The sequence below is a fragment of the Mesoplodon densirostris genome, chromosome 19, assembly GCF_025265405.1.
Source record: "Mesoplodon densirostris isolate mMesDen1 chromosome 19, mMesDen1 primary haplotype, whole genome shotgun sequence".
In the NCBI taxonomy this organism is placed as follows: Eukaryota; Metazoa; Chordata; class Mammalia; order Artiodactyla; family Ziphiidae; genus Mesoplodon; species Mesoplodon densirostris.
This window is the reverse complement of record NC_082679.1, coordinates 11,213,622-11,231,375: the sequence shown is the minus strand read 5'-3', so window position 1 is coordinate 11,231,375 and position 17,754 is coordinate 11,213,622. Positions and strand designations below refer to the sequence as shown.

The window sequence follows — 17,754 nt, the reverse complement described above, 5'->3', positions numbered from 1 at the left end:
TTTGCTGTGCCAGAAAGTAGGAAAAGAGTGGTGGGACGTGTAAAATGATCCAGCTTGAAGAGACTCACACTGGGTAAATCTGAGCAATTTGACCATAAAATAAATAATTATCATACAGAATATGAGTAAAGAAAGAGGAAGGGAGGGAAGGAAGGGCTCTCATAATAGAATGCCAAACCATAAATATATAGAAGGAATGATGTAATGTAAAAATCATTATTTACAGCCATCATAGTAATGATAGGTTCTGGCAAGAGTAATCAATGAATTATAGAACTACTGGTTGAAAGGTTACGAGGAGCAGGATACTACAAAACCCAAAATATCTCTCCACAAAGTATTAATCACAACAAGAAATACAGTAGGTATAAATTTGGTGAACACTACCTTAGCCAAGAGATGAACATTATCAATAACAACAAACGAACATTTTAGATCTCTGGGGTATGATATACTGAGAAGGACGCAATGCTGCTTCAGTATTATTACTGACAGAAATAAACAACCAGATCTTATCACAAGGAAGCATCCACGTTGAGAGTCTCCTGTTTCACAGTTATGACCACAGGGAGCATAACTGGCCAAAGGTCCCAGCTGCTGCTCTTAAATCCATCACCACGTTTGCCTGGAGGCCGGCCTTGCCCCTGATCGCTCCTAGTCAGCACAGCAGGGATCCTAAGGCAGGCCATTTCTTGGAGACCAGGATTCCTCTGTCCAGTGACCTTTTTTCAAGGACTCTGACAGCCTTGAAGGATTTTACGTAGATGACAAGGCAGTCTCGGATGATTTACCAAACCTTTCTTCCAAATCTTCACTCAGGGTCAGACTTGCACTATGAGCTGATAGTTCTGCCAGCCTTCCAGAGCTCCCTGCCATTTTCTCTCCGATGTTTTCCCTAATGAAATATTTGTTCAATAAAGTCTTTCTCAGCACTTTGCCATCTAGTTCTTGGAGGACCAGGACAAACCCCAAACCCTAGAAGCATCCCTTTTTGGCTCTTTCTAGTAACCTTCCTTTCCATATGGTAGCCACTAATTTGTAATGGTGTAGATTCACTTAGCCTATTTTGTACTTTATATAAATGGAGTCATGTAATAGGTGCTATTTTGTGTTGGCCTCATTTGCTCCACAGTATATCCATGACATTTATCCATATTGTTGGGAGTGGATAACTTTGATTCATTTTCATTGGTGGATATTATTGCAGTGTGTAAACATATCAAAATCTATTTATTAATCCCATTATTGGTGGGTATTGGGTACTTCCCCATTCTTGGCTATCACAGTTAGTGGTGATGTGAGCAATCTAGAACGTGCCTTGTGCACTTGTTTGAGGGATATTTCTATGGGTGGAACCAAAGGGTTATAGGGTATATGTTCAACTTTGGTAGATACAGTTGACCCTTGAAGAATGCATGGGCATGAGGGATGCATCTGAGTCTTTTATTCCATAGATGTTTTTAAAATATCTCTCACTTTTGGCCCAAGAGTGCTGCGTTTGGATTTATAGTGTTTCTTAACTTTAAAATAGTCCAATTTTTCAATTTTTTCTTTCACAGTTGGTGATTTTTTTGGTCTTAAGAAATTCTTCCTACTCCAAGGCAAAAAGGCTGTTATCTTACATTTCTTTCCTAAAGCATCATTGTTTACTTTTAAATTTAAGTCTGCAGGTCTTCTGGAATTTATATTTTTATATCCTATGCAGTAATGATTAATATTTTTCCCATATGGGTATCCAGCTGACTGAGAACCAATAGTTGACCCTTGGACAACATGGGTTTAAACTACACAAGTGCACTTATACGAGGGTTTTTTTTCAATAGTAAATACTGCACTACTACGCGATCCAAGGTTGGTTCAATCCTCAGATGCAGAATTGCCGATTATGGAGAAACCATGTACGTACAGAGGACTGACTATAAGTTATACTTGGATTTTCAACTTAGCAGAGGGTTGGCACCCCTAACCCCCTTGAACCCTAGTTCAAGGATCAACTGTATTAACAAGAGTTCTTTCCCCTCTCTGCTGCAGTGTTTTCTTTTCTTTCTTTTTTCTTTTGGCCGTGCTGCATGGCTTGCAGGATCTCAGTTCCCTGATCAGGGATTGAACCAGGGTCACCACAGTGAAAGCGCTGAATCCTTACCACTAGACCACCAGGGAACTCCTTGCAGTGTTTTCTTTTTACACGTTGTTATAATGTCTGTTTCAACATGGATTTTTTTTTTTTTTTTCGGTATGCGGGCCTCTCAGTGCTGTGGCCTCTCCCGTTGCGGAGCACAGGCTCCGGACATGCAGGCTCAGCGGCCATGGCTCACGGGCCCAGCCGCTCCGCGGCATGTGGGATCTTCCTGGACCAGGGCAAGAACCCGTGTCCCCTGCATCAGCAGGCGGACTCTCAACCACTGCGCCACCAGGGAAGCCCTCGACGTGGATTTTGATGTCTATTATCTTGTCTATCCTTGAGCAAACATCAGACTATCTTATATTGTAGATTTATAGTAAGATTTAATGTGACTAATATCTTTCTTTTCATTCTTCTTTCAGATTGTCCCAGCTCTTCTTTTATTTTTTATTTTTATGTTTTTTTACATGTTGTGGGTAGGAGTTTATTTATTTATTTTTGCTGTGTTGGGTCTTCATTTCTGTGCGAGGGCTTTCTTTAGTTGTGGCAAGCGGGGGCCACTCTTCATCGTGGTGCGTGGGCCTCACTATCACGGCCTCTTGTTGGGGAGCACAGGCTCCAGACGCGCAGGCTCAGTATGTGGCTCACGGGCCTAGTTGCTCCGCAGCATGTGGGATCTTCCCAGACCAGGGCTCAAACCCGTGTCCCCTGCATTAGCAGGCAGATTCTCAACCAGTGTGCCACCAGGGAAGCCCCCAGCTCTTCTTGTAGCTCTTTGCTTTCCCACATAATATTTGTAAACATCTCATCAATTTCCAAGGGAAAAAATGCTGATGTTTTTATTGGGGTTTGATTGAGCCTATAGATCATTTTGAGGATTATTGATATCTTTGTAATATTGAACCTTCAAGCCATGAATATCATTATTTTTAAGAATTTCTCTTGGAGAAAAATAAAAGTGGATCCCATGGAATAAAATGTACATAAATAGACTCCAAAATATTTAAAGGACCTACATGTGAAAGATAAGTCTAGAAAGTTAATTTTTAAAAGGTAGAAATATATTTTTTCACCTGAGGAGTTTCAGAAGCACAGATATTAAGAAATTATTGGTTTATTATCTTATAGTTAAAGATTTCTATTCCATGAAGAACACAATAGAAAAATTTTAGAAACACGTGCCCAATTAGGAAAGGATACTTGTAATTGGTAAAACTAAAAAGGTATTAATAATCAGAATATGTAATAGAAATGAGGAAGAAAAAGATAGCATCCACATTAGAAAATGGGGCAAAAGTTTTAAGTAGACATTTATAGATGAAGCTACCAAGCATTTGAAAAAAAGATCAAACTTATTAGAAATCAGAGAAATTTAACTAAAACAAGATACTAGTATACATTTAATACACTAGCAAAACGATGATGAGTCATGCAAATGAAGGTAAGTGGTTGCACAAAAACCTGACTTGCAACTCTTTGGTAATCTGGACTGGTGTAGCCATTCAGGAAGTCAATCTGGCTATATTATTAAAGTATACACATTTGCTATGAAATAATTTCACTCGGGTATGTATTCCAAAGAAATGCTCAGATACGTCTATAAACAAATGTAAGAAGATGTTTATTTTATTATCATTGGCATGGCAGTTGGAAGAGTACAGGTAAAATGTGGGTGCAGAAAATGGAATTATATGAAAACAAATTAGATGGATGGGTGAATGGTTTTTTTTGTGTGTGTGTGTGGTACGTGGGCCTCTCACTGTTGTGGCCTCTCCCGCTACAGAGCACAGGCTCCGGATGTGCAGGCTCAGCAGCCATGGCTCTCAGGCACAGCTGCTCCACGGCATGTGGGATTTTCCCAGACTGGGGCACGAACCTGCGTCCCGTGCATCGGCAGACAGACTCTCAACCACTGTGCCACCAGGGAAGCCCGGATGGGTGAATCTTAAAAATATACTCCTGAATGAAGGAAATAAACAACAGAATGAATTTTATGACACAATATTATTTATATAAATTGAAAATATACACAAGTGCACATTTTGCACAAGAACACACCCAAAAGAAAACACATCAAACAAATTAGAATGGTAGCTTACGGGGTAGAGAAGGGAGTGGAGGGTGCCATAGGGAACAGGAGGTGAATAAATAAAAATCATGTTACCATATTTCATCATTCTATATCCAAGATTTCACTTTACTTGTAGTGGAAAGAAATCCTGTTTGCTATGTTGGCTTAAGTCAGGAATAGTTCTTGGAGGATATTTTCCTGAAAGAATTTGGAACAAATTTTTGAAAAAATCTTTATACTATGGATGATCTTTTTTTGTTTTGTTTTTTTCTTTAATTTCTGTTTTGTGGGTGTGTGTGGGATCTACTTTATTTTGTATTTCATTAATCTGATCTTATATTTTTCCATCTGCCTTCTTCAGTTTTATTATTCATTTATTAACTTCCTGAAATGGATGTTTTCTGAATCAATTTTCAACTTCCTTTCTACTTTCATATATGCTTTTAAGGCTCAACATTTCCCTCTATGTATGTGTTCAAATCTCCAGATCCAATTATGAATTTGAATGTTTTTCTTCATGGTTCTGTCAATTTTTGCCTTATAAAGTATCAGCTGAAGTTATTAGTTTCTGATAATTTGAAACTTTTATGACTGTGAAGTGCCCCTCCGTATGTCAAGTAATGCTTTTTTTCTTCCCCTTAAAGTTCACTTGGTCAAATAGCAATGTCACAGATTTTATAATTACAGAAATAACTTGAGACCTAGGATGTTGATGTCTGTCTCTAGAAAGAATTTTCCCTTGCTTCTGCACGGGTTGTAAGATGCTAACAAAACACGTTCACCTTTACACAATTTCAGGGAATGAGGTGTTTTGGCGTTTGGCTTCAGTCCGTGCCAAAGAAAGCCCAGTTTCCTTCACCCCTTATTCCAATGGTGAAACTCTTTGGGGTTTACCAGGAAGCCTTCGTGGCTGGTAATGCTTTTATGTCGCTTAGCCTCTTGAAGACGTCCAAAATTCTACTGAGTTTGTACGCCTTTCAATGAACAGAATCTACACTCTTCTGAGGCCTACACAGTAGAACCGCAAGACTGCCTGAGACCTCAGGGATTCCGGAAAGTGAAAACCAGAGTGAAAACATGTAGTCCAGAGCTCGTGCCGGTAGACACCCCCGCACCCACCCTTGCATTCTGGGACATGTAGTCCAGAGCTCGTAAACTCGTGTAGTCCCATATACTGCAGCTACAGTAACGCCTCGCTGTAAAGGTTTACCCGCGGAATTCTGGGAAATGTGGTCCAGGAGTTCCGGGTTAGTCGCAGGCACTTCCGCCCCAGGAGGACACGTAGCCGCCATCTTTTGCTTGATGACGGTGTTTCAGGTTCGCTCTTCACGACCCACTGAAGCTTCCCCGACATGCGCCTGGGTCCAACCTTTCCAGACCTTTCATCTGGGGAGAAAGAGGAGGAGCGGCTAAAAGCGGAGGTTTGAGGGCCTAGAGTGGTGATGTACGTCCCGCGGGCGGAGCTTCTTTGCGTTTGGTAACGTACCCGGGATGGGGTGGGCTCAGGTCGTGCCTCCTGGGGTTTGAGGGTCTCCCCGGTTTTCTTCACCCCTAACCTGACCCCGTCCCCCACCTATGAGCTAGCCCTACCGCTTCATACGGCGTCACACTGGGTGAGTTGCTTAACTCCTCTGTGCCTCCGTTGCTGTTCGGTAAAAGGGGGGAAAAAGGAATGCCTTCTTAATATAGTGTTGTGAGAAGAAACGAGATAGCACAAGTGAAAGGTCTACAACTGCCTGATACATTGTTGTTATTAATACTACGCAAATTCGGGAGGCACCCATTTCGCAGCGGAATTCTGTGAGCCCAGGAAGCTGAATTGTCCTGGACTCCTGGCCTGTTTTGGAAGGAGAGGACTTCTAGCTGGTACGGGGGCGGAAGGGGGTGCGGTATGAATTAGTGGGGATGGAAACACAGCCCTGGTATTTCACAGTCTCCTTTCCTTCCCCAGCCCTGACCTCTCCAAAAGCACTGCTCGGAGGAAGAGGCAACGGAGCCCCACGTGAGTAGGACTTGGCATTCTTCTACTTCAGATATTCCTATAAATTGTAGAACGTATGGGACATGGGTAACGATGATAACTGAGCCTTGGTCACTAATTTCCATTCTAAAAGCTTTATGCAAATGACCACATTTCCATCAGGCAGTGGCTCTGTGAATTGGTACTGCTGTTTTCTCTACTTTAAGGCTGAGGAGATGGGGGCAGGGACCACAACCCTGTTGGCCCATCCTCACCCAGATGGTAGGAGGCAGAGCTGGGGTTGGGACCCAGGCAGTTTGAGCCCAGCAGCTGAGTTTGCTAATCCCTTTGGTATCTTCTCTTTGAGCATAGGGTAGTGGCTAGAATCATATCATGAAAGTAGGTTGGGACTTACTTGTGGGGACCTTGAGAGCAAGGTTTAGGCTATTTTATGAGTTTTTAAGATAGCTTTCTCAACTGGGTCATTTATTTTATTTCAAATAATATGTATATCATAGAAGTAGCATAATCATTATGGAAAGATGCAGATATAGACATAAAGAAAAATTTTAATAATCTATAACTTTAGGATGTAAAGATAACAGTTGTTAATGTTTTAGTGCCTTTTTGTCTGGTTACTCTTTGTGTATGTTTCTGTGTAGTGGAGGCTGTTTTTTGTGGGAGTGATGTTACACTGCAGTGCTACTCAAATTGTGGTCGACAAACCAGCGTCATTGGCATCACTTGGATAGAAATGCCCAGCCTTGAGCCCCATTCAAGACCTTCTGATTTATAATTTCTGCGTAGGGGGCCCAGGAGGCTGCATTCCAACAAGATCCCGCAGTAATTCTCATGCACGTGAAAATTCGAGAAGCTCAAGAGAGGGTCTTTTCTGGAACCTGAGGCCGAGGAAGTTGACCCTGCTGGATGTCACAGATAAAACTGAGCTGGATTCACCAAAGCCCTACTTAGTCCAATGATTTTATTCCCCCACTAATGATTGTCAACTGTCAGGGCCCCTTTCAGAATCCTGAATTGAGCAGAAGACAGCTAGCAAGTGTAGAGTCAAAATGGAGGTCGTTAGAAGTTGTGAAGATCTATCTCTCCCAGGCTTTGGGGAGTGGAATCATTGCCATCCTTTGTACTAGATCGAACCCGGGCCCCCTGCATTGGGAATGTGGAGTCTTATCCACTGCACCACCAGGGAAGTCTCCCATTTATTTCTTAAACTTCCCTATATTTATAATGATATAATTACAATTCAGATTCCTGTCTTTTTTCATTTGAATGAGGTATGGACTGTCAAACTATTTTTTATTGTTGTTGCAGAATCCTGGCTTTTATTAGTTCTCTTTACCTCTGTGCATAATTGTCAAAAGGGTACTTCCTGTTGAAAAAGAAACTTAACGTATTTTTATACCTTTTGTAAAAAGTTGTCCATGTCAATTTAAATATTATTGTTGCAGTCACAAAATCTTTAGGAAGACAAGCAGAGATTTTCAGAAGTCTAAAGACTCTCACATAACAGGGCAACAACGTATGACCTCCACATGTCTGACAGTGTTGTGTTGGTAGAAATCACATCTCTAAGGATAATTTCTAACTAAAATATCATCTGCTTTACCGCAGTTGCTAAGAAATAAGAAACCCTGACAGTGGTGTTCTCAGAGCTTCCTACCTTACGACGATCTCACGAGGTGGATGCCCGTGTTCTCCCCCACTGGCAGAGGACAGAACTGAGGCGAAGAGATGTGAATAATTTGCCCAGGATGACACTGCTAGTGAATGGCGTAGCCTGATCACAGCCCATGCATATTGACTCCAAAAGCTACTCTGACTTACATGGTCTCTGTTTACACCATACCCAGAATAAGAATGACCCCTGTGGAAGCTGCAGGCACACTGTGAGGGGGCCACTGTGTATGGATGGGCAGGTCATTCCTCACACAGCCACTGAGGGGGGTCACGGGGGCATCTGGTATCTGCGTGGGGCTCTGCTCATCAAGCATAATCAGCTGTAGCCACCCCGAGGACTGGGAGCCTTGGTAATTCACAATGAGCACCACGTGGGTTAGTGACTTTTTTTCTTTAAACCAGTTTCCATTGACTTCTTCTTTCCCTGTCTGTCTTGCTAGGACTCTGCACTTCCCCAGAAGGAGAGAGAAAATGAGCACATTCCAGGTGAGTAGAGCTTGCCTTTCTTGCTGTTAAAAACGCCATTTTTATACTCAGATTGGACACAGGTTTTCCTCTTTTTTTTTTGATTGGAGTATAGTTGATTTACAATGTATTAATTTCAGGTGTAGAGCAAAGTGATTCAGTTATACCTATATATACATATATTTTCAGATTCTTTTCCCTTATAGGTTATTACAAAATATTGGGTATAGTTCCATATGGGTTTTCTCTTTCAAGGAGAGTCTAAGCATATGAGGACCTGAGTGTGCCATGTGTGCTTTTTTTTTTTTTTTTTTTGCGGTATGCGGGCCTCTCACTGCTGTGGCCTCTCCCGTTGCGGAGCACAGGCTCCGGACGCGCAGGCTCAGCGGCCATGGCTCACGGGCCCAGCCGCTCCGCGGCATATGGGATCCTCCCAGACCGGGGCACGAACCCATATCCCCTGCATTGGCAGGCGGACTCTCAAACACTGCGCCACCAGGGAGGCCCCATGTGTGCTTTTTTAAAAATTCCTGTTAAATTTAATTGGTTTTGGTTTTAATTTTTGTTTTATTTCATCATTTTTTTATTTTACAAGTAAAAGAAAAATTAAGGGAAATGAAGGACATCTTCCACTCTACTGCTTACCTGCTTACAAATTAGCTGCTTTTATATTTCTGTAATCTCTTCATCATATGTATTCATGGATGTGTATTTGTATTTATAACATAGATACAGTTTTAAATTGTTTTTTTCATTTAATACTAGCTAACATTCACTTTTAATTGCTTTATCATGTTCCTGCAAACTTATACACCTATTTTTTTTTGTTGTTTTTTTCTGGTATGCGGGCCTCTCACTGTTGTGGCCTCTCCCGTTGCGGGGCACAGGCTCCGGACGCGCAGGCTCAGCGGCCATGGCTCACGGGCCCAGCTGCTCCGCGGCATGTGGGATCTTCCCGGACCGGGGCACGAACCCGTGTCCCCTGCATCGGCAGGTGGACTCTCAACCACTGCGCCACCAGGGAAGCCCTGCACCTATTTTTTAAACTATTCTTTATTCACAGACATTTAGTTTAAAGACTTCTCCTGTTTTAGGAGCACTACAGTGACAGTGTTCCTGATTTAACCTTTTTCTCAAAATATCTGTTCTGAAGAATATTGCCCCTTTTTGCCCTTAACATAGTAGGTTTAGGTATTCAGAATTTAAGAGGTATGTTTTATATGTGGTGCCTTGGATGTTTTTTGGTAGAATAGCCAAATACGGCAGAGCACAGCAGGATCAAACTGCTGCTTCACGCAGAAAAAATAATGTATTGTTAGAAGTTTTCTCACGACCAGAGTGAGATTCAGTCTTTCCCATGCTTGAGTCAGACCCGTTGTGTATTTTATTTACTGGTTTGTTTCTTTTTGCATCTTATATTTTTTTCTAATCAGAGTAATACATGACCTTAGTTTAAAAAGTCCAGTGGTACTTAAAGCACTTGTCACTGCATAGACAGCTCAGAACAATTGTATAAAGAGGTGCTTGGTTTCATCTTTGTTTTAAATATAAAGAATAGGGGTTGTGAAAAAAGGAGGAACCAACTCAGACTCACCCAGAAAACCAAGGGTCTGGAGTCAGAGTATTGCATTCAAGCGAATGACAGAAACGGGGAAAGAGAGAGTTTTCATTCAGAGACCTGGCATGGCGTTTTGGTTAATTTCCACATATAACACTCCTTCTCAGCTGGTTCCCACCTCAATGAGAAAGCAGGTGCTATCAAATACTGCCAGGACTAAATTGGTAACTGTTTCTGGGGCACTTGTCAATAATAATTAAACAGTGAAAGCTTTTTAGTTCAGGATCCAGTGGTTAGAATTCTAGGGAGTTTACTTATGAGTTGTCTGAGAGCCCCAGGTAAATACACAAAGCTTTCTCTTTCATAGCCGCACGTCCGGTGAGGCTGAGGAAAGTCAGTGTGTGGCATTGGCAGGATGGAAGGAGGGGGTGCTGGGAAGTCTGCACACCTCACAGGAGCCGGAGCAACTTCCCATCCTCCTAGTCTCCTCGGGGCTGCCCCTCTTCCACTGGCCACTGGGTATAAGATTGAGGTGGTGTTGTTTGTTGTAGGAGGCAGTGACCTTCAAGGACGTGGCCGTGGCCTTCACAGAGGAGGAGCTGGGCCTGCTGGACTCGGCCCAGAGGAAGCTGTACCAGGATGTGATGGTGGAAAACTTCCGGAACCTGGTCTCAGTGGGTGAGGACAGCCTTTCTCTGCGAGTGTCTTTGTGACCTTGGTGTTTCAAGGCTTTGGGCCTGTTGAGGTGGTTCTCTGAGTTTGGACACTAGACTTTTGCAATTCCTGTGGGACATGAGAGGATGTCTCTGGTCTTTCTAAACAGTGTGTTTCAGGTCGTTTTCATTTATTTTGTAAAAGAACTGTAAATCGACAGTATCTTGCTGTACCTTGTGTATTCTTTTTCAGATTTCCCTCCCTGCCATTAGTGGATGATAAAGCCAATTTATTGAGCCCTACGTGTGATTTTTTTAATGAAATAAAATAGTATAGAAAATATCAGTTTCTTAGGAAGAGTACAACACATTGCAGCAGAAACTCTGGGCGATGGCATGAGTGGTGTGAGAGCCAGTGGGAACAGATTTCATGGAAATAGACATTGGTTAGAAATAGGTCATTCAAGCTTCGTTTTAGTAATGTATACTTCTACATGTGTATCTAGGTCGTGAAATAAATGCTATTTCTTCAATGGGTCGTGATACAAAGTTTGAAAAAACACGGCTTTCAATATCTTGAATATGCAGTTGGAACTCAAATTTCTAGTAAACTTTAGCTCTAGCCCGTTCATGTTAACTTGTGACTTTGCATGTTCTCATTCTTCAAACAAGATAGAAAACATATAGAAAGAGAAAAGAGGCATTGGTTGATGAATTCAGCAACCCAGATAGAAATTTAGATAAGAACCCAAGCAGTTGTGAGTTCCTGTGGTTAGCTCTTTATCTGTTTTGCTTCTCACCAGCCCTGTGCTGTCCATCACCTGGTCCCAGTTGGAAATCTCTTTCCAGGATTATTGCATAGTCTTTGTACTGGTCACCTGTTCCCACCCTTCTCCTCCCACAGTTTGTTCTTCAGGTGGCAAAGTGATCTTTTGTAACTTTAAGTCAGGTTATGTTCTTGTTTCAAAATTCTCTTGTGGCTTCTTTTACTTAGAATAAAAACCACTTAAAGTGGCTTCTAGAACCTTCTGTGGGCTGCTGTTCGTTCTCCACCACCTCCCTGAATACATCACCTCTCCTCCCTCTTACCCTGTCTTTTCCAGACCTGCAAAGGATGCTTCTGCCACAGAGCCTTTTCCTTGTCCTTCTCTCTGCCTGGAATACTCTTTCACCTGTAATCTTTTAGGCCTCTACTTCTTTCAGTCAGTCACCTTAAAGATGAGGAGGTGGCTGTCCTCTGACCACCCTATGGAAAATACAGTCCTCTCTTTCTTACTCTCTCTGCCCTGCCTTGTTTTGTCTCTAAGCATTTCACTCATGTACATTTTGTTCACCTGTTTCTCACCTCTCTTTCTTCCACTGGAGGGTAATCCAGGAGTGCAGGAGGAATTTGGTCTGTTATGTTTATTGCTCACTAGCCTCAGTGCTTAGCATAGTCTTGGTACATGACAGGGACTCTTAAATATTTCTTGAATAAACGAATGAGTTAATGGATAGAGAAATTAGCCTTCCATGAAAATAGCTAGTAGGCGGTGAACAAATCCGAGTGAATAAGGGATATTGCTAAATGTTTTTTTGTCTTCAAATGAATTCCTAGCCTAATTCTAACTTCTCAGGTGCCCATGATGTGTGTATGTGTGTGTTTGCCTTTCTGTACAAGTTGGCCCTCATCAACTTGCACAAAAAATATGTATAGAACCTGTAATTATAACCAAACTGAGTAAAATGCTTTCCCTGTGACTTTCCTTGAGCTCTTAGTAGCAGAGCAAATTCATTTGGGGAGGAAATACTGTTTTGAATGAGGATTCTTATGTCTACTTCTTAGGTAACCCTCCCATAGAAGGAAAGAAATTTCTATTTCCTTATCCCTTATACCAGGGGAGAACAGGTCTCAGAGAACAGCCAGCTGGTGAGTTAGCCTTTCCCTTAAAAGATTCGCCCCGCTGCGTCCCATTTGCCTCCTCCAAAGCCCACCTCACTAATAAGAAATCGATCTTTGTTAGCTCTACAAACATTTTGTGTGTGTGTGTGTGCATTTGTATGTATCTTGTAGAAGCCATTTTAGATAATGTCACCTTGAGTACTTTGATCATTCTTTAACAGTTTCTAGTCTGTTTCTTCTCAATACTTATCACAGGCTATGGAATTTATTCCCAGCTCACTCATAAACCCCATTCTTCACTTTGGAACTCATTCTTGTTAAAGACCAATGTATCTGTGTCCAGAAATTTTCCATGCTGTTTTTAAAGAGGCAGCATTCTTCCCTAGCCTCTAAATTTTGACTCCTGCTTGGCAGGGGGAGTGGAGGAACGTATTAGGCAGCACAAATGCCTCAGAAGGATCCAGTGCATAGGTCTTCATGCTTATTTTTACCCCCACTGATTCTTAGAGCCTTTTTAAAAATTAATTAGTTAATTTTTGGTTGCATTGGGTCTTCGTTGCTGCATATGGGCTTTTCTCTAGTTGTGGCGAGTGGGAGCAGCTCTTCGTTGCGGTGCGCAGGCTTCTCATTGCAGTGGCTTCTCTTGTTTCAGAGCACGGTCTCTAGGCACGCGGGTTTCAGTAGTTGTGGCACATGGGCTCAGTAGTTGTGGCTTGTGGGCTCTAGAGCACACGCTCAGTAGTTGTGGCTCACGGGCTTAGTTGCTCTGCGGCATGTGGGATCTTTCCGGACCAGGGCTCGAACCTGTGTCCCCTGCACTGCAGGCAGATTATTAACCACTGCGCCACCGGGGAAGTCCCGGTTTTTAGCACCTTTCATATCCTCCTCAGCACTAACCCCCTTGGTGTGCTGCCGCCTCGGGTGCAGCCTTTCAACTTAAGCAAAACTGTACTTTCCAGTCCTTTTCCTGTATCTGATACCTGACTTGTAAAAGCTGTTTCGCTTCTCTGACTTGGTTCAAACTTAACCTGGGATTCAGAATTGTGGAGAACCCTAGAAATCAAACTGAGTTCACCTGTGCATGCATTTCTTGAGCCCTGACTAACTGCCAGGCACTGTTAAAGCTGTGAGCACAGCAAAATGCTTGTCTTTATTGATACTGTATTGTGGTAGGAATCACATGTAATTTTTGGAAGATGATTTAAATAATACGTCAGAGTAGTCATTTGGTTTTAAATGTGTTTCATTAATGCTAAGTATTTGGGAGTTTAACAGACCATCTCTTGGTTTCTGTTAGTATATAAACCAGAGAACTTCATTTGTCGTGCGAAAGATAAGCTGAACCATCCTGAGGTTCATTAAAGTCTCATACTGTGTCTTAAGTGTAAAATCTTGAATCTTTGAACAAAGCTTTCACGTGTCCACATCTCTGAATTCTCTGTCCTTATAGAAGAAAACAATCAAAGTGAGTTGAGGGCCGTTCAAGACAGAGGATCACGTGAAGAGCTTTCCTGCTGGCAAATCTGGCAACAAATTGCAAATGACTTAACCAGATGCCAAGACTCCATGATAAATAGTTGTCAGTTCCACAAACAAGGTGATTCCCCCTGCCAGATTGGGGCAGGACTTTCTATTCAAATTTCTGAAGATGAGAACCATATATTAAATGATAAAGCAGGTGATCCCAGTAGTACTGGAAATCCAAGGTTTGCAACTTTGAGAGCCCAGGATTCTTGGAGGAAAACTTCATTGACTGAGTCACAGAATTATCAGAATAGACAGCAGCAAATTTCCATGAAAAATAAACTGTGTCAGTGTAAAGAGGTTGTTGACACCATCAGTTGGATTTCACATCACCTTGATGCTCATGGAGTACACAAGGGTCAAAAATCTTATGGCTACAGTGATTATAGAAAAGATGGCACGAGGGTTTCAACACTGGATCAGAATACTATGATTCACACAGGACAAAAACCTTACCAGTGTAATGAATGTAAAGAAACCTTCATCGATCTCTCCACCTTTGATCTTCACCAGCAATTACACTCAAAAGAGAAGTCTCATATGTGCAGTGAGTGTGGAAAAGGCTTCCGTTACAGCTCGGTTCTTCATATTCATCAGAGAGTTCACATGGGAGGAAAACACAGTGAGTGTGATGAGTGTGGCAAGGAGTTCAGTCAGAGCTCACAGCTGCAGACTCCTCAGAAAGTCCACACTGTAGAGAAACCATTCAAATGTGGGGAATGTGGGAAAGGCTTCAGTCGTAGGTCAGCACTTACTATTCATTGTAAAGTCCACACGGGAGAGAAACCTTATAATTGTGAGGAGTGTGGGAGGGCCTTCAGTCAGGCCTCTCACCTTCAGGACCATCAGAGAGTCCACACTGGGGAGAAACCATTCAAATGTGACATGTGTGATAAGAGCTTCAGTCGGAATTCACACCTTCAGTCCCATCAGAGAGTCCATACGGGAGAGAAACCGTACAAATGTGAGGAGTGTGGGAAGGGCTTCATTTGTAGCTCAAATCTATACATTCATCAGAGGGTCCACACAGGAGAAAAACCCTACAAATGTGAGGAATGTGGGAAAGGCTTTAGTCGGCCTTCAAGTCTTCAGGCCCATCAGGGAGTCCACACTGGAGAGAAATCATACATATGTAATGTGTGTGGTAAAGGCTTTACTCTGAGTTCAAACCTTCAGGCACATCAAAGAGTCCATACAGGAGAGAAACCATACAAATGTAATGAGTGTGGGAAGAGCTTCAGGAGGAACTCCCATTATCAAGTTCATGTGGTTGTCCACACAGGGGAGAAGCCCTATAAATGTGAGGTATGTGGGAAGGGCTTCAGTCAGAGTTCATATCTTCAAATCCATCAGAAGGCCCACAGCGTAGAGAAACCTTACAAGTGTGAGGAGTGTGGGCAGGGCTTCAATCAGAGTTCACGACTTCAGATCCACCAGCTGATCCATACCGGTGAGAAACCATACAAATGTGAAGAGTGTGGGAAGGGATTCAGTCGTAGAGCAGATCTTAAAATTCATTGCAGAATCCACACTGGAGAGAAACCGTATAATTGTGAGGAGTGTGGGAAAGTCTTCAGGCAGGCCTCAAATCTTCTGGCCCATCAGAGAGTCCACAGCGGAGAAAAACCATTCAAATGTGAAGAGTGTGGGAGGAGCTTTGGTCGGATTTCACACCTTCAAGCCCATCAAAAAGTCCACACTGGAGAAAAGCCATACAAATGTGAGGAGTGTGGGAAGGGCTTCAAGTGGAGCCTGAACCTCGACATGCATCAGAGGGTCCACACAGGAGAGAAACCATATAAGTGTGGGGAGTGTGGGAAGCACTTCAGTCAGGCCTCAAGTCTTCAGCTTCATCAGAGTGTCCACACTGGAGAGAAGCCGTACAGATGTGACAGATGCAGTAAGGTCTTCAGTCGGTCTTCACAGCTACAGTCTCATCAAAGAGTGCACACAGGGGAGAAGCCTTACAAGTGTGAGACCTGTGGTAAGAACTTCAGTTGGCGCTCCAATCTAACAATTCATCACAGAATCCATGATGCTGATAAATGCTATAAAAGTGATAGGAGTGGTAAGATCATCAGAGAGCCCACACACGAAAAAAGTTCCATAAAATGATTAAAACAAAAAACAAAAACAACTCAGGTGTCATGTGAATTCTTCCAGTCATCAAGTTCAAAAGAAAAAAAATCATTTGTTTCATTAAAGTTGGTGTTTCAGCCATAGCTCAACATGTCCCAGTAGTCAGGAGGCCACACGGCAGAGAACTCTGGTAAATGGTGTAAGTTTGAACTTTGACCTCTGTTAAATATTAGGGGAGAAGCCTTAGTGTGAGTTTTAGCAGGCCTTGTACAAAAGTATGATGAACATGCCAAAATTTATTCCCATTACAACATAAACTCCACGAATGCAGCGACGTTTGTTCTGAATCTACAGTCTGAACATTGTCAGCTACTTTGTAGGTGCTCAATATTTGTTCAATTAATGAATGAGGAAAAACTTTTTGAAAATTATGTTGCAGTCCCCTCCAAAATTTCATAAAAATTTGTATTCAGAGCAGTTAACCTAAATCTGGCCTTAAAAGTAATTCAGGGAGACAAAAATTTGAAGTCTTAGAAAACCACTCAGTATTGCAATTTGTAATATTAATGTGGCATCATCCTGTTATAATGAGCTCCATTTGTCTCCCCCCAGCCTCGCTTCAAGTTGGATATTATCTTGGACTTTGTCTAATATTCTGTGAATCTTATACAGTACAAATTTGGTTATCTTTTGTGACAGTATAGACTTACTGAAAATGGATTGTTCATCTTGCAATACAGAAAACATACTGTTGACCCTTTTTTCAAGAATGTCAAGGCAGAGGTCTAAGTGTCAGAGTTACTAGTGACAGTGACAGAGGACAAACATTTCTTAGTAAATGAACTGATCGTTGGTTTCTTATTCACCACATTTCCGTCTAGGTTTTGATGTGATTGTCTCCCAAGGGTTTTAGCATTACTTTCATCAAGACTTCTTAAGTAGAGAAAAGAGGCTGTTTGAAGTAGATTACTTTTGTCAAGTTCTCTATCTCTTTACTCCTCTCTGGCCTGAGATAAAAAGAAAAAGATTATTTGTTGAAATTTGTAATTTCATCAAACATATTTATTCAATGACTGACTTGCACACTTTTTCCTAGCGGTGGATTGAAAAATTGATTTTCAAAGTGAAGTTGCTGAGTACATATCAAAACATAGAGCGTGCGTCCCTTTGATATAGAGATCATAGAATAGGACCTTATAATTAGGAAATTCAAATAGAAAAGGTGAGTAGCATGTCAATGTTACTAAATTTTGTAAAAGTGAAATATTCAATAGGAATGTCTTTATATTTTAAGATACTTATGTAATAACAGATCTGTTAAAATGATGGCTTAAACTTAATGACAGAAGCATGTAACAGTTTAATGTATTTTAGGTAGGTACATCACATACCTTAATCAAACATGTATGTGTGTGTGTTAATGCATCCTATCATCTGTAAAGGGATATTCACCCTTATGTAAACAGTGGCAAGATTTTCAGGGATTTTTTCCACATTTAACTTCCATATTTTAAATTTTTCACTGAGCATCAATTTTCCAGTAAAATACTGTTATTTTTATAGCAACATAGGTAGTAAAATAATGTAAAATATAATATTAAAAATTACTAAGAACATATTAATCCCTCACAGTAAGAAATGCTATCATCATGAGGTATACATATATATGGCCAAAATTAAGGAATAGACCTCTAGAAATCAGTTATAAAAAGAAAAAATGTATATGGTTATTCAAAGATACAAAA

The 17,754-nt window shown here is 41.6% G+C and overlaps 1 protein-coding gene across 16 annotated transcripts; it reads left to right on the top strand.

Annotated features, from left to right (window-relative positions):
- The first annotated feature begins 5,462 nt into the window (after positions 1-5,462).
- Positions 5,463-16,045, top strand: LOC132480078 (zinc finger protein 226-like). Of its 16 annotated transcripts, XM_060083941.1 has the most exons (7): positions 5,463-6,059; positions 6,145-6,195; positions 6,961-7,445; positions 7,783-8,198; positions 8,289-8,334; positions 10,423-10,549; positions 13,857-16,045. In XM_060083941.1, the coding sequence occupies exons 4-7, from the start codon at positions 8,080-8,082 to the stop codon at positions 16,043-16,045; spliced, it is 2,481 nt and encodes an 826-aa protein (XP_059939924.1). In that variant the 5' UTR covers positions 5,463-6,059; positions 6,145-6,195; positions 6,961-7,445; positions 7,783-8,079. The 16 variants fall into 16 exon arrangements, with proteins under 16 accessions (XP_059939924.1, XP_059939930.1, XP_059939925.1 ...); XM_060083947.1 differs by lacking the exon at positions 6,961-7,445 and having other exon boundaries at positions 5,463-5,614; XM_060083942.1 differs by having other exon boundaries at positions 5,463-5,614; positions 6,961-8,198.
- Positions 16,046-17,754: the final 1,709 nt, after the last annotated feature.